The 17902-nt window shown below is 42.4% G+C and overlaps 1 protein-coding gene across 1 annotated transcript in view; it reads left to right on the top strand.

The window, feature by feature from the left end:
- Positions 1-17902, top strand: part of PYD2 (pyrimidine 2) — a 116520-nt gene that overhangs the window by 69457 nt on the left and 29161 nt on the right. The window contains exon 9 of the mRNA XM_087691402.1: positions 5453-5540. Coding sequence (XP_087547528.1) covers positions 5453-5540 — 88 coding nt within the window. The remainder of the gene's footprint in view (positions 1-5452; positions 5541-17902) is intronic.

Genomic DNA, 17902 nt, shown 5'->3' on the forward strand with positions numbered 1-17902 from the left:
GAATGTGATCATCATTTTCCTCCCTCTCTTGCTGGTATCTATGGCCCGCAAAAAGTAAGTGCCGAGTGGACATGAGATGAGTATGTTGATGATTCCCCGTTTCTTACGATCACTTCATCTGTCCGTGAGAATGGAGCAACCATATTTTATCCTTGCGGCCGAAATAGGATCAAGGGCTCTATCAATCCTCTTTCTCTTTATCAATCTTTTTTGTTCTCATGTCATTGTATGTGATACCGGTCCACCATCCTTCACATGGACCCACATTGGTAATGGCTTTTACCATCTTCTTCCATTGCTCTTGCTTTAGGACATTGAATGCAAGATTGCACTTAATAATTGTGCATGCAATTTCAATGTCCGCAAGTCGTTGCCTTTCTCTAAGAAAGGCAATTGATCCACGCATATGACTGGGAGCTTCAGAGAGAGAGGATTGTCTCTTCGGTGCTGTATGAAACTCCACTGTCTTGTACTGAAGCCAGATGCGGATGTGGAGCCCCCACTACCAATGGTAGAGGCCTCTCCTGCATCGGTTGAAGATATGCCCACATTTGATGCTTCCTTGTTAGTAGGCATAGGAGTTGGTATTGATAAGCCACTTCCTCCTCATCTTGTGGATCCCCCTCTCATCTTGTGAGAATCTCCTCCGTGATGTTTTGAGGGATCTCCTTGCATAGAGCAACTTGCCCCTCGTCTTGAAAAGATGTTGGAGAAGCCGCATTGCACCACTTGTATAGCGCTTCCCACATTACTTGCATGTTCAATGGTGGGAGTTGGACTTCTTTGTGTCCCTCTCCACATGGATTACGTGCAAATTGAAGGCCTCGTGCTTCTCACGAGTCATGGTGCCGATGACAAATGGAGAGGCTTGGGGGGGAGAGAGAAAGAGAGGGAGAGTGAGAATCGAGATGTTTGAGTCTTGACTCCTGAAACTTGAAAGTTGAAAGAGAGGGAGAGGCCCAAGGGCTGGGGTAAAGTTGAAAGAGCAAGAGTGAGAGAGAGGGAATGGTAGATGAGAATGACAAATGCTTTGATAGGGAGAGTGAGATGCTTGTGTCTTGACTCCTGAAACTTGAAAGTTGAAAGAGAGGGAGAGGCCCAAGGGTTGGGGTAAAGTTGAAAGAGCAAGAGTGAGAGAGAGGGGATGATAGATGAGAATGGCAAATGCTTTGATAGGGTGCGGGAAAGAGGGGATGGGACATGAGAATGGAAAATCACAAATCAATTCAAGATCCAAGAGAGAGAGATGAGAATGACAAATGCTTGCTAAATTGGTTTGGAAGCATGGAGGATAGAAGCATCTTGTGTAGATGAGAGAAGGGTCAAACAGTCAAAGAGGGCTGTGAGCTAGATGGAATCCAAGGAGGGTTTTTTTTGGTTGGGGGGGGGGGGGGGGGGGGAGTGCATAGCTAGAAAAGTGGGTGAGATGAGGTATTCAAGGCTTCCCACCCCTCAAAAGTGCCACGTAGGTGGAACGCGCCATTTGAAAGTGCATACGGAATGCAACAGTACGCGGTGGCAAAAGTGGGCTTGTTTTGCCTATGGATATGTACGGTATCATATGGTACAATCAATACTGTACGATGTACGGAGACAACTATGATTTTATGTAGATGATTGGGCTTGTGTTAGAGGGGTCTAGTTAGTATTGTTATAGAAATCACTTTATTAGACTATGCTCTATAGTTGGTTCTTATGGAGGGAGCCACAAGTACCGCTACTAGCGCTAGGAGTCTTGTGCATTTGTATTATGATGAGGATTTGGGATATTAGCAGTACTTGGAGAGCCGAGTCCTCATTTGGTAGGGAAGCTAGAGACTTTGAGAGTCTCAAGAGCTAAGGTCTTTTTTGAAGGAGGCTAGGAGCAGAAAAGGTCTAGAGAGAGAAAGGGCTGCTAGAGCCTCATTGCAGCACTTCAAAGGGAGGAGGAAAGGTAGCAAGGATATAGGTGGATGACCCCATTTTTAGAGGAGATTGTGGAGGATTAATTGGCACAACCATTAGAGAGTTTCCCACATTGGATAGGGCTTTCTTCTTGAGGGATTGGGATGTGAGCAGCACAGGGATTCTAGCAACATTTCAAGAGATTATGGCATTGGGAAAAATGCTGGAGAGGCTATTTGAGGGATTGATTCCCCTCATCGTGAAAGATAGTGGAGATAGATTGGATGGCACCCAATCAAGACTGATCACTTTCCTTGGAATGTATAAAATCCTAGCCAAAGGAATTAATGTCATGGTGGGCAGCACATCACCGATCATAGGGAGAGCACTATGTAGAAGGGAGATATGCAGTAACAGGCACATGAGGAAGAGGATGCTCATTTTATTCCTAGCAGCCACTACTCGTATACACATTGGGCACAAGTAACAATAGAGACTATTGTGAAGATTGGTGAACAGGAGGCACCATGCATCGCTCTCTTGAATTATGGGTCTGAAATAAACGTCATGGCACACAGCCGTTATGAAAATGGAGGATGGCCTATTGATATAGATCCGGGCTGCATATGTGGGCAGCAAATAACTCATCCAGAGAACTCTATGCAGCATGCCCAAGCATGCCAGTGATTCATTGGGGTCAGACTGTCTTTGTTTGGGAGCGCAACATCCTAGACAATATTTTCACCTTTTGGAAGTCCCTAGCTCTTGCACGATCTAGGGGATAGGACCTCTGATTGGGAGTTAGTACCCTATCAGAGGGATGTGCATTTTAATTGCTTTGCTTTGGCATAATTAAGTTGTGCACATGTGAAGTGTAGATTAATTTTGGGATGGAGATAAGTCCAAATCTTGCTTTATGCAATGGGGGACATTGGCAAAAGTTGTGACAACTTATGCCGGGCAAGTACTTGTGGGTGTTTGGTGTCAATTTTTGTATAGAGCCCTAAATGGGCCTTGAAAATGACTTGTGATGTCATTTGGGCTAGCCAATAATTAAATATGTAATGCTAGACTAAACCCAAATGAAAGTTAGAACATTTTTCAAGTTTAAAGGGCTTAGCACATTAAATGTGGATGGGCGGAGGCCAATTAATGGGCAGGGAGAAGAGGATAATTAATTTCCAGCCAATAATTAATTGCTGGAAATTAAGTCTAGAGGTTGAGTTGCACTTTAGAAGCTGTGCTACTTGGCAATGGGGGAGGAAACTTGCCCATGCAAGCTGATTGGGGGCTGGTGGAGGCACAAAGATCATTCCAGCCAAGAGACAGTTAAGAGAGAGGTTTCTAGCAGGCAGGAGGCTGCCAAAATTAAGTGACAGTAAGTTGCGCACACAGGATAGGACAGGGGCAGATGTTTCCTTCTCTGCCTCAATGAGAGGAGGCAATAGAAGAGGAGGGTTTGTCAGTTGCATAGTTGCATTGTGGTTTTACCCCCCTTTTGAAGCTCTTGGCACCATCAGAATCGCCATCAGAGTTATCATTTGAAATATTCTCTTTCCAACTTATTTTTCTCTCTCCTCTATTGAGTACTCAGCTTCTCTCAAAAGATCTGAAGTGGATTGTGGACAGTACTGAACTTGTTGTCAAGAACCCTAATTTTTACCGAATTTAGGGTTTCACAGCCACCTTGGAGTTCATGCCCCATTAATTGAAGACACAATGAACAGAGCAGCAGTTGTAATTGAAGAAATGGCATCTGATCTAAAGGGAAAAACTCATCCACATTTGATTTGGCATGCATGCAAGTATTCTCAGTTCAATCTGTACCCAAATTGTATAAAAAACAAGGGGAAAATTGAATCCTGATGCTGTTGGTCATTTATGACAGCCCAAAATGTTGGAATTCGTAGAGAAATCAGCTTATATCTCCATTTCCTACAAATTCAAGCAATACAAGTTTAACAAACACTGCAACTGGCACTAGTTTTGGGGCAGTTGGGTGTCGGCTGTCCAAGATTAATGTGGTAATGTACTTATCTCAGATTTATGAATCTTATGCTTGCTGTAAATTGTGTTAAATCTGGTCATCTACCTCCCTATTAGAGCAAGAAGACTGATTTCATGGTTCCATTGCTAGGATACATCAACTCCTCTGAATAGGTGGGCCAAGGCACTTAATTACAAGCCAGTGCATTTGCAATTTGCTGAATTTGTGATCAGTTGTGTGAAAATTGTTAAACATGTCATCATCATACTCTAGCGATATGGGTTCAATCAATGGTGATGCATCACAATCTGAAGGATCATAGAGCATTCAAAGATACACAATGTGGAATTAACTATGAAGCAGGTATTTCAAGGCCTCCAAATACTGATGACCAGCTAGAGGAACATGATTATGATACCCAGTTTAAAGCACAATGGAGGATGGTTTTTGATCCATAGACAAGTCGTTTTGGCTGTTGAGCACTTGCCACTTGTACTACATTGTAAAATTCTTCTGAACAATATAATTAGCTACAGCTTTTTCCAAAAGGAAAAAACCTTCAGGCACTTACAATCATTTAAGTCAGCAGGCTTTGCGGGACTAAATGGATTTACATATATACACAGCATGTTCCTTGATAAATTGTTTAAACTGGAGGACTTACATCCACCCAATGACATAGCTTGGCATTTAAGAGCATGGCAATATTGTTGGATATGAGCAGGTCCAGCCACACAGTTTGTACAAAAGGGTGAGTGATAAGCTTTCTGGATGGGTAACTTTGCCTGGATGGAATATTCCCATTTCCCCAATTATTGTTCCAGCTTGATGCGCACTTCTTGACAGACAGACTAGCCGGTCCTATGGATGCAACAGATCCGTCAATCTGCAGCTGGCTTGGTCCACTGACCAAAACGTTTCAGCACTGCCAATTGATTGCATGATTCTTTTCCCTAATCCTTACATCCAATGACCCACTACATAGTTCCCTGGATATAAAGAAAAGCACTATTCATTTTTTGTCAGCTAATAGGATAGAAAAATGTCCAAGGATAGTCTTGTGTCTTGTTACCAAACTCCTGTTCCCGTGATAATCATTGTGACAATGAGATTCTAAGTTCTTAGAAGCCTTTGACACCACCCTGTAAAAACCATGACCAATGCTTTTGTTGCAGCAGAAAGCTTAATCAAGAGGTTTTGTTTTAGCAATTGCAGCACCCTATTTACGAGGTGCCTTTCGGCACTAAGCATGCGGTGAAACGCATCATACCAAAGGTTACTGTACAACCTAATATTAGGGAGGGGTCTAATCATTGAAAGCTTTGTATTTCAATTATTGGTACATTTGTTGTAAAAAGTATATGATTTCAAGCTCTTTGTGATGCTTTTATTTACTTACATAGCTGTAATTATTTGATCACAGCAGAGTGTACATGAATTATTTTCTCAAATGTGTGTGCTTTAACACTTAGAGAAACAAGTATAAGTGCAAGTTTCAATGAGAGATTTTTGTAGTAGAGTACCTGACATTTCATAATGTTGATTACATATCTTGCCTCTGGTTTGTTCCTTCTTGTACAGCTGGTAGGAACGGATCATTGTGTGTTCAATTCCACACAAAAAGCTGCTGGAAAGGGTGACTTTCGGAAAATTCCCAATGGTGTAAATGGTCTCTCTCTCTTTCTCTGTGTGTGTGTGTGTGTGATAGGTAGTTGTATGAATCACGAAAAGGTACAAGATCACAAGACATACGATGGCTCTAGGCCATCGAGCATAAACCATGTACAACAGACTAAACAGATACTCTCCGAGGCATCATGATCAAAGTACAAGGGAACTAGATGGGTTAGAGGGGGGACTGAAGAAACTACAGCATGCCAAGGAAGCAAATCCTCTCTAGGGAGAATATCTGCCAACTGAATCAAGTCAAGCTGCCAACGAAGAAGTCCTTTCAAGCAGACTATATGATTTTGCACTCCTGATGAAGTATCAAAGATGAATGCATTCCTCATATTCCATATGTGCCAACAACCCCAAAAACGTAAGAAATGAGAGCACTTTCAGCAGCCTGCATAGGATCCACAAACTTGGGATGTCTAAATACCTAATCTTTGAGAAGCATTGATAGCCCAACCACTTGAGACCAAATGGCTGATAGTAGTGACCAATGACAATTGGTGCATGGCTTGGTTTTGGTAGGCTTATTGTGGGATGTGCAAGATGTGGAGTCTTGTAGAGGAGACTTAAAAGGCATTGCATATGGGATCGCCCTAGGGCCAAGGAGGTGTGAAGCAGAGTTCTCACGATACTCTTCCATCGCACGATTGAGATTATGATAGTGACATAGGGGTTGTAGCTTGGGCCACAAACAGAGGCACAAAAAGAGGTCAACATGTGAATACAAGAACCTTTCAAGGAGTCACTCCCTTTTCATTGTTGACCAGTACTTGAGAATGATCCCCACACTGAATGTCTTGCAAGTAGAGTAGATTGATAGGCATTGCCACAGACGGGATGATTGCTAGCATTATTGCTTGGCTCATTTGGACAATGTAGTCCAGCCACACTACTCATTGGTCCTTGATAGGGCTTATTTTGTACTTATCCTTTCCTCGGGGTTTTGACTGAGGTGTTATTCTTATAAGGTTTTTTAATTTGAAACATAGTTGCACTTGTACTACATATGGATTGGTCCATTCTGCATAGTTCATACAATTCCAAGCTTCACACACACACACACACGCACAACACCACCACCATCACCACAACAACAAAAGGAAAAAAAAGAAAAAAAACCTTCCAAGCCTCTCCTTGTTGCACGTGCATGCATGCGCACACACACACACAAAAGAATGGAAAGTCCTTTTCTCCATTCACGCTACACTTTACTTTTTTGTATAATATATGATGTATCATGCATCCACTCCCATTTGTCTACTTGTAGCGTGTTGCGCATGAGGTTTTGGCTTGTTACCCTCATGTGTTCACCTCAAACTCTCATGGCATTATTATTTCTGATGTAAATATGTTTTCTATCATTTGTAGTCCAAAATAGCCTAGTTTGTTTTTCCTAGTACCAATATCATATCGCATCTTATAAAATCTTAGGATACCAACTAGCACCATATTTTTATCGTACCGCATGGTATCATACATTTTGTACTTGAAACTATGATTTGAAAAGAAAAGGCATGTAAAAGTGGTGTATTTTTTTTGCAAGTAAAATGTGGCTAAATATGTTACTCAAAAGGCTGATTACAAGGGAGTGCTCATGCTCAACAGACTAGCTGGAGCTGATGCAAATCACAAATCCATCATGTATACAAGCCTCTCAAGGTGGTCTAGGAGAGATAGGGGCAAGAAGCCATGGAAGGGGGGGGAGGGGGGGTGTATCCCCATCTGGGGCTGCCTGCCTGCATCATGAAGAACAGGTCATGGATTCCCCAAGCGCACAAAAAGTGAAGACGGAGCTCGTGATGAGCTCGAGACTTGCCCTGCACCTGGTCCCACTAGCCGCGGAGGGAGTGGATGATGGAAGTCCAAAGCTCTGCCAAAGTCGCTTGTAGGTTGTACTGAAAGGCACTTCTCACCAAAAACCTCCTGACTGCGTGCCTTCCAAATTTGCCATCCTGTAAGACTTCCTATGATCTCTTATACCTTTGAGTGCTTTGCTGTGGGCTTCAGTACTTTGCGGTTGCGTAAAGCCTTCAAGCCGACCATTGGGAAAGACCCAGCCTCAATGATAAAAATCGTGTCCTACCTCATACAAAAGGTAACGGCCTTGGTTGACTGCTTGCTAGCAGAAAGCCCCCACAAGATACATCCATGGCTGGGTGCCACACAGTGGAGAATACGGCAGGCTCCTCTCCACACGAGCTATGTTGCCTTGCAAGACCAAAGGCAGTGCTTTGGGATTTCCAAATTGCTGCCTTTGGGCAGCGCTTACAACCTCCATCAATCCTGCTGTCATAGTTGCCTCTGTACGATATATGGATCTGTCGGTACCATACGATTCGTACAGTACCATACGATACGTATCCGTATGAATTCGTACATGATTTTGGGTCTATTTGGGTGACCTTGCCTGCATGTCTTGCGTATCGCATCCCGTGTTTCCTACGCCCCCACCTTTACTCCACCTGCATGCATGGCACTTTTTGGGGGATGGAAAGCCTTGAATACCTCATCCCATCCCCTTTTCTAGCCATGCACTCTCCTCCCCAGTCCTCTTTGGATTTCTTCTAGCTGGCAGCCCTCTCTTTGACCGTTGATCCCTCTTTGATTGTTTGAACTTTGACCCTTCTCTCATCTACAAAAGGTGCTCCTCTCCTATATGTTTTCACACCAATTCAGCAAGCACTTACCATTCTCATCTTCCTCTCTTGGATCTTGATTCTTGAATGGACTTGTGATTTGTCATTCTTGAATCTCACCTCTCATTCCCTCTTTCCCGCACCCTATTGAAGCATTTGCCATTCTCAAATCTCATCTCCCATTCCCTCTATCCCGCACCCTATTGTGCCATTCTCATCTCCCATTCCCTCTCTCTCACTCTTGCTCTTTCAACTTTATCCCAACCCTCGGGCCTCTCGAGTCTCCCTCCCTTTCAACTTTCAAGACTCAACTTTCAAGTTTCAAGAGTCGAGACTCAAGCATCTCTCTCTCTCTCTCTCTCTCGGGCCTCTTTATTTGTCATCGGCGCCAAGGCCTTCAATTTGCATGCGATCCATGTGGAGAGGGACACAAAGAATTCCAACTCCCACCATTGGACATGTAAGTATTACGGGAAGCGCTGTACAAGTGGTGCAACTCGGCTTCTCCAACATCTTTCCAAGACCGGGGGCAAGTTGCTCCATCCAAGGAGATCCCTCAAAACATCGTGGAGGAGATTCTCGTCAAGATGAGAGGAGGATCCACAAGAGGAGGAGGAACTGGCTTATCGGCACCAACTTCTATGCGTACTAACGAGGAAGTATCCAATGTGGTCGTATCTTCAACCGATTCGGGAGATGCCTCTATCATTGGTGGTGGGGGCTCCACGTCCGCATCTGGCTCCGGTAAATGACAAAGAGTGGAGGCTCATGCGGTGTCAAAGGGACAATCCTCTATCTCTGAAGCTCCCGGTCACGTGCGTGGATTGGTTGCCTTTCTTAGAGAAAGATGACGACTTGCGGACAATGAAATTGCACACACGGTGATTGAGTGTAATCTTGCATTCAATGTCCTAAAGCAAGAGCAATGGAAGAATATGGTAAAAGCCATTGCCAATGTGGGTCCATGTGAAGGATGGACCGGTGTTACATACAATGACTTGAGGAGGAAAAAGATTGATGAAGAGAAGGAGATGATTGATAGAGTCCTCGATCCTAGTCGGGCTGCATGTATAAAATATGGTTGCTCCATTCTCACCGACGGATGGAGTGATCGTAAGAAACGTGGCATCATCAACATACTCGTCTCATGTCCACTCGGCACTTACTTTTTGCGGGCCGTAGATACCGGCAAGAGGGGGAGAAAAACGACGGGCGCATTCATCTACTGCCACATTTGACAAGCTATCGTTGCGATATATATTGCAATATGCCTTTTAAATTTGTTTCACTTTTTTTCATTATGATGATATCATGATTCATAATTGAAATTTGATTTATGCATAACTATCTATCTCCCTATCCCCTCGGGCCTCAAGGCCCCCATCCCCCGGGCCCCATCTCTCTTCATTCTTGAATCTTGAAAGTTTAAAGTTGAAACTTGAAACTTGAAAGGCTCAAGTTTTAGCTCTCTGTAGACTCTTTCTCTCTCTAACCTCCAATTTCCAAGTATTGTTAATAATAAGTATACTTGTAATTTGTAAATTGTGGTTGTAGGTGGGCCCGTCAAATGTGGTGCAAGTTGTTATCGACAATGCATCAAATTGTCGGCGCAAGGGCCATTTGCTTGAGTTCCAGTTCCCTACGATTGTGTGGACTTCATGTGCAAGTCATTGTTTGGATTTGCTCATGGAGGACATTGGGAAGCTTAAGTGGGTGAAGAGGGTGGCCCGCAAAGCTACATCAATCGTCACATTCTTCACAGTAAAGGTAAAGGTGCTTGTGATGTATCGTGAGCATAGCACACTGGAGTTGAAGAAGCCTTCTTTAACTCACTTTGCTTACATGTGGTTATTGCTGGAGCGCCTTTATGAGGTGTGGTCTACCCAGACAGCGGTGTCCACTCTATGGAATGAGTGGGATGAGGATGAGGCAGAGGAGGCCAAAGCCATGCAGCGCTTGTGCCTTAATGAGCAATTTTGGCAAAAAGTTCGTGCCATTGTCATTGTCGTGACTCCCTTTTATAGGGTGTTACATATGAGTGATTGTGAGTGGTCCACCATGGGCCTTCTCGTTCACTTCTTTAGAGCGGTATTGGTGGAGGCACGTGCTTGTACAATGATCAAAGAGACATAACTTGCACATGTTTTAGAGATAGTAGAGAGGAGATAGGCGTGGATGCATAAGCCTATCCATGGTTTTGCCGCATTGGTACATCCGGCCTACAAGTCACCTGCGGTCATGGATGATAGAGAGTTCCGTTCGGACCAGCTTGCTTATTTGACTCATGTGGTCCCTATGGATGACCACAATGCCGTGCTGGAGGAGCTAGGATGTTATACAGATCAGTGAGGGCATGTGGCTTTTGTTTCTCCCACTTGTTGGAGAAGAGAGTCACTTGTGAAGCCTTTGTTTTGGTGGCAAAACTCTGGATACGCACTGGAGACCCTTCAACCCTTAGCCATGAGGGTCCTTGCCCAGGATTGCTCTTCGGGTGCATGTGAAAGAAATTGGAGTGCCTATTCTCTCATTCACATAAAGATTGGCAATTGGCTTAGCACACGACAATTAGAGCGGCTAGTCTATTGCCGCACTAACTTACGCATGATGAGAGCTATGATGAGCATGGGTAATCCAAAGCAGGTAAAGTTTAAACACTTGACCATAGCATTTAAATTTTAAAATTTGTTGTTTGAACTTTTAAACTTTGAACTTTGAAGTTTATACTTCACAATTTAGACTTTAGCATTTACAATGATCAATCTTATGTGCATCATTGCATTGTGTAGGTAAATGTTGATACATTCAAGTTGACGGGCGACACTCTTTTGAGTATACATTAGGAGGTGGACGAGAAGGAGGAGATGATTTTTGCAGAGTTCTATAGAGAGCTTATAGCAACAGATACTCGTGACACTTGCAATCAGTGTGCTTGTGGGCGAGGAGTTCAAGTAGATGGTAGCAGAGGCATGGTCATTCAACGCCCTCCATCATCGCGGAGGGGTGGTTCGAGTGGCTTGCAAACATATGTAAGGCGGGGCTCTAGTAGCTCACATCCTGTACCTCATGATGACATCCCCCCCTTGCCTACACAGCCACCACCTAGGGAGCCATTGATGATGATGGTAATCTCATCAGTGAGGATGAGTATGAGTGTGTCTCATCATCAGATGCTGAGGAGTCATCTTCAGACTCTCTTGATGAGCACTCAGATGGTTCTGATGATGATGATGATGATGATGATGATGATAGTGATGCCTCATCGTAGATTCATATGACATAGGTCTCTCTTTTTTTTGTATCAAATATACTAGACTGTAGTTGTATAGCATGTTTTGCACGGCCCATGCGACCGCGATGGTCACTCCATGTATTTATCTTATTCTCTAATGAAATGGCTATTTCCACTTTAAACATGTGTTCTATGATCTATCATTTAACGATTTATGGTTTTTGTTATTTAAAAAGTCATCTTAATTTTTTTTCATACTCTTATTGTACCGTACCTTATAAAATCATAAGGTACCATTTAGTATCGTACGGTACCATTTAATACCGTATTTTATCGTAATCTACCATATCGTACATTTCGTACTTGATAACTATGCCTACTGCATTTGGGCTAGCCCCAACCGCCAGACCCCCATGTTCCAAAAGCCAAAGGAAATACAGCACCCTCCTTGGCCTCCAGCTATCCCATAGGCGGTGTCAGAAAGTCCAATGGAAGGCATCCGTGATGCTGTGCTTGGCCCAGTATCTGCTACGTGAAGGCGCCCAATCCATTTCCTCCTGCATCACTACATGTCTACCAATCTTGACTGTGTACGCAAGAACCTCAGTAGCTTCTTGACGACCGCAGTGGCCGGCCATAGCTACTCTCCGAGATCCCACTCTAGATCGTCAAGTGGCTTGCTCTCCCATATCCAAAGGCGCCACTCTCGAAGCTCCTCTCTCAGGGCACATAAGGGTCCAGATGTAGAGGAAGGAAGATCTGGGGGGCGTGATCTGGGTAGTCGTGAAGATCCATCTCAAGGACGGCCTCCAACCACCACCAAGCCTCTGTCTATACTCTTGGAGACCCTCCTGCAAAAGGACCTTCTAGGTGTGCCCTCCTGGTGTGAGACCACGTACCACTAGCTTGCCCAAAAGGGCGTGGCTCTAGAACTTTGGGTCGATGATCCCAAGCCCTCCCTCAGAGCGATGCTGGATGATGGTCGCCCACGTTACCTTGGCATGGGAATCCTTGGAACTGTATGAGCTGGCCTAGAGAAAACTCCGTACTAGGTGAAGCTGAACCACACAAGATGAGAAGCACCACCAAGAGGCAATGTACCAAGCCGTCGCTAGGAGGACCTAGTTGACCACCAAGGCTCGGCTCGCTAAGGAAAGGCGTAGAGTGCTCCAATAGGTCAGCTTCCACGTCATAGAGTTGAGAACTAGAAGAAACTGTTGGGCAGGAGTGATGTGGAGTCTCACCTGGAACCCTAGATATCGGACGGTCTGTCCCCTGCACACCCATCTGAACCCCAAGTGGATGCCCCACTCCGTGCCAGAGTCCGGGTCTGTAAGAAAACCAATTGACTTTCGCCAATTGATTTTCGCTCTAGCTGTAGTGTAAAATACCTCCAAAGCTAGTAAAAGATGACGACGAAAACCAGAAGAAAAACAGTCCTAATCTGTGAGCACGAGTCTTTCACTTTTCCTCCCAGCCTTGCCTAGTATGTTGCTGGCCAGACGATCGTGATCCGATTGCCAGCCGTCAAACCTTGGCGAGTCCTACTATTCTTGGACTCTCTTAATTACTAGGCACCCCTTAACCCCGTTCGGGCGCCCAAGAGCCCGGACGGTCATCCTCGTGCGTGTTTTCCTTGATTCACCTTAATGTCACATTAAATGTCACTTTAATGTCACATTCAATGTTTGTGACCTTAATGTCACATTAAATATCACTTTAATGTCACATTTCCTTCCCCTTAAGAATCGGTTTCATCCTCGAAAACGATACTTGGAAGGTCTAAGTGTAAATCGGGAAACCTTTTCTTTAAAGTACTTACTCGCTCCCATGTTGAGCTTTCTTCTGAACAATCTTTCCACTTAACCAAACATTCTTGATAAATAGTATTCCTTGTTTGTCTATTACAAACATTTAATATTCTTTCTGGTTCATGTGGATTAGATTGGTCATTGAACAGCTCCTCAATGTCATCATTTAAGATTAGATTATCCAAATCACCCAGCTTCTTCCTTAATTTACTTACATGAAAAACTGGATGTATTTTACTACCAGCAGGTAGTTGGAGCTTGTAAGCCAATTCTCCCACCTTTTTAAGTATTATGAAAGAACCACAATACCTTGGTGAAAGCTTTGGACATTGTCCCTTTTTCATAGTTTTAGTTTGTTCAGGCATCTTAAGATAGACCAATTCTCCTTCTTCAAAGGAGATGTCTCTTTGGTGAGGATCTGCATATGCTCTAGCTCGATTTTGAGCCTTTTTAATATTTTCTTGAGCAAATTTTAACATACTATTCATATCCTCCAAAAAGTCTTTAGGTGCCTGAACCTTTTCCTTATGCAGTCCTACTGCAAAAGGAGCTCTGGGCTGAAACCCATACATTAACATAAATGGACTATATCCAGTGGAAGAGTGCTTGGCACTGTTATATGCAAACTCTGCTATCGGTAAATACTCTTCCCAATTAGTTTGCCTTTTACTTACATATGCCCTAAGCATATCTTCAAGAATTTGGTTAACCCTTTCAATTTGCCCATCTGTTTGCGGATGATCCGCCGTACTCATGCTAAGTTTAGTATCCAATTTCCTAAATACCGCACGCCAAAAATGGCTATCAAATTTTCTATCCCGATCAGAAACTATATTTGCCGGAAGGCTATACAATCGGTATATATTCTCTACGAACAATCTAGCTAATTCTGGTGTTTTAACATCAGTTGAAGTTGGAATAAACCTAGCCATTTTGGTTAACCTATCCACAATCACCCACACAGAGTCGTGCCCCCTCTGTGTTCTAGATAAAGCAACAATAAAGTCCATGGAGATACTCTCCCATTTTCCCGAAGGAATTTCTAGTGGATGGAGAAGTCTTCCCATTTTCAATCTTTCAGCTTTATTAACATGGCATTTATTACATTTGACTACATAGTCAAGGACGTCCTTATTCATTCCAGGCCAATAGAATTGCCTTTTAATAAGACTATAAGTCTTATTAACTCGTGGATGTCCCGCACTAGGGGTATCATGACACTCAAAGAGTATCTGGCGCCTTATTTCCGTATCTTTCGGGACACATACCCTACCCTTGTAGATTAAATAACCATTATCAATGGTAAAATTCTTCCACTTGAATCCAGTTTGAGCAACCCCTGATGCTCCATTTTCTTGTTGAACATCGTTAGATATTCCTTCCTCAGTAGAAGCACTTTCATTTGGATCCCCATTTTTTATTGCTTCCCATATGTTGGAATATGCCGGATCAACCTGGCATTTCACTTTTAAAGATTCAAGCAAGTTGGAAGTGAACTGGGTAAAACTCAATTCATTAATGATGGGCATTCTGCTGAGTGCATCAGCTACTATATTATACTTTCCTTTTCTATATCTTATCTCATAGTCGAACTCTTGGAGGAGTTCTGCCCATCTGGCTTTACGCACGTGTAAATCCGGTTGATCATTAAGCCACTTAATGCTTTCATGATCCGATAAAATCAAAAGTTTGGCACCGTACAGATAGTGCCTCCATTTCTTCATTGCATGTACTATTGCATACAGCTCCCTCTCATAAACAGAATAATTCTGTTTTGCACGGTCTAATTTCTTGCTTTCAAAAGCAACTGGTCGACCTTCTTGTAATAAGACCGCACCTATTGCCTTATCACTGGCATCAGCTTCAACCACAAATGGTTTATTGGGATCCACTATTAATAATACTGGAGCTGTAGCGATAGCTACCTTAAGTTTTGAAAACTTTCATTTTGGTCTGTTTCCCAATTAAAACTTTTTCCTTTCTCTTTAAGTTGGTCTGTCATTGGAACAACTATTTTGGCATAATCTCGAATGAATCTACGATAAAATCCAGATAAACCTAGGAAGATCTGCAGCTCTTCCAGGTTCCTTGGAGGTGGCCATTCAATAATTGCCCTTACTTTTTCTAGATCCATGTTGATTCCCTCTTTCGAGATAATATGCCCCAGATATTTGACCTCTTGTGCAAAGAATTCACATTTAGTTTTCTTCGCATAAAGGGAATGTATTCTTAACAGTTGGAATACTAATTGTAAGTGTTCCAAATGTTCTTCTCTTGATTTACTAAAGATCAAGATATCATCCAAGAAGACTACTATAAAATGTCCTAGATAGGGCCGTAAAACACTATTCATCAGCTTCATAAAGGTAGCTGGTGCATTAGTGAGACCAAAAGGCATCACTAAAAAATCATAATGCCCGTATCTAGTACGAAATGCTGTCTTAGGAACATCTTGTGCCTTAATTCTTACTTGGTGATAACCTGATCTTAAATCTATCTTTGTGAAGAATTTTGCCCCTTGTAATTGATCAAAAAGATCTTCCATTCTGGGTATAGGAAATTTATTCTTCACCGTTATTTTATTAAGTGCTCTATAGTCAACACAAAGTCGCATAGAACCATCTTTTTTCTTTACGAATAAAATTGGTAAAGCCCAAGGTGAATTACTGGGTTGAATAAACCCTTTATCAAGGTAATCCTTAATTTGTCTTTCAACTTCTTGGTGTTGTGTTTCACTTAACCTATACGGTGGTTTAGAAATAGGGTGTGTATCCTTATTTATATCAATTGGGTGATTTATATCACCCCTATCTGGTGGAAGGCCACTTGGTAAATCAGAAGGAAACACATCTTTAAAATCATGTAACAAACTACTTAATTCATTATTAACATTCAACTCATAAGCATAAGAAAATTGTTGCTTTATATTACAGAAAGTAAAAGTGTTCTGTACAGGAAGAGACCATAACATATATACCTCACAAACTTCCTTCTTTATCAACTTCTGAACTTCAGTAGAACACAACAAAGGATTATTAGATACTTCATGTTCACCTTGAATGACAAAAGTCTTACCATCCCTTTCAAATTCCAGTGTATTATGGTGATAACTACGTTTTAAGGATGGTTCCAATCCCCATAGCCACTCCCTCCCTAGAGCAATATCAGCTCTTTCCATGCTCATTATTTGGAAATCAAGTTTATCTTTATATCCTTGAATCTCAATTTCCAAATTGGATACCATTGTATCCCATATTTTATTGTCTTGGCCTTGCATCATACGAACAACATATTGATGCCCACTCCTTTGTTGGGGAAGTTTCAATTTTTTAACGAGTGCATAATTAATAAAATTATGTGTAGCAGAGTCATCAATCATGACTCTAACCCTCTTTCCGGCTATCAATCCATGTACTCTAAGTAAATCATGTGGCCCAAAAGTAGGTTGCCACATAGAAGTTGACATACAACACTTATGTTGTACATCCATGTGCAAGACCTCTAAAGATTTGTACTTTTCATGCCCCTTTAATTCTAAGGTCTGCACTACATGGATTTGTTTTTCTTTTCCCTTGCCCTTGTCCTTATCCTTTCCTTTATCTTTCCCCTTTTTCTTTTGAGGGCAATTCCAAGCAGCATGGTTAGGGGATAGGCAATTGAAACACAACTTTTCTTTTTTGGCCTTATCAAAGTCATCAGGACTTAACTTTGTCCTCACATATGGTTTCTTTTCAAAAGGTTGTTTTTTATCCTTAAAGAATGGCATTTTCCTTTTAAATTTGCCCACAAATTTTGAGGTTTCCAATTTCTTAGACTTGGGCTCCGTATCAGTGAGACTAGTGAGTGTACCTGGACGCATACTATCTTCATGAATTAATGCAAATTTAATTGCCTCTTTGAGCGTCTTAGGTGAACTCCTTTTTACTTCCTTTTTACAGGCTTTGTCTAGTCCCCTAATGAATCCTCTTGTTTTTTGGAATTCATCTATTCCTTCCAATTTGAGGATTATCTCACGATATTCCTCCAGATATGTCAGTAGGGGTCTTCCCTTTTGTCTGACATAATCCCAATCTTCCCAATTTCTTTCCATTTCATTTTCAGGAAGGAATTCTTTCAAAAAGACGAATTCAAATTGAGCCCAAGTTTCAGGTGTTTTATTTGCCTCCTTTAAAGTTCGCCACCACTTATATGCTTTGGGCCCCAAAGTTAAACTAGCCTCCAGTGCTTGGAGATGTGGTGGGGTATTTTTTAGTTTATGTAAATCTTCCCATTTTTGGAGGAAATTAAAGATTGTGTCTTTATTCCTATCTTTTTCCTCCCCGTGAAATTGAGGTGGTTTCATATCTTTTAGAACTGGATTATCCCTCAATTTATGGTAGGGTTGGGGTTCCTTAGGATCTCGCATAGTCACATCTAAATCTTTCGATGAAGATGGGACATCCGAGGTTTCTATCTTATTTTTATCTCTTTCTAACAATAAAGTTAATTGAGATTTTATTTCAGTGAGTGTTTGGGTTAAAAATTCCATTTGAACCCCCTGAGCTTGCACACGAGTAGTAAGATCATCAAATTGCTCTTGTGTAGCAAAAAATTCTTCCCACTGTTCTTCTTGCATGTCTGGTTCCTGGGGATCTACCATAGGGTGCTCCCCAGAACTAGAACCTTCCATTACTCTCTC

The sequence above is a fragment of the Lygodium microphyllum genome, chromosome 13 (assembly GCF_053477565.2).
Source record: "Lygodium microphyllum isolate KBCC chromosome 13, Lygodium_microphyllum_v1.1.10, whole genome shotgun sequence".
Classification (NCBI taxonomy): domain Eukaryota; kingdom Viridiplantae; phylum Streptophyta; class Polypodiopsida; order Schizaeales; family Lygodiaceae; genus Lygodium; species Lygodium microphyllum.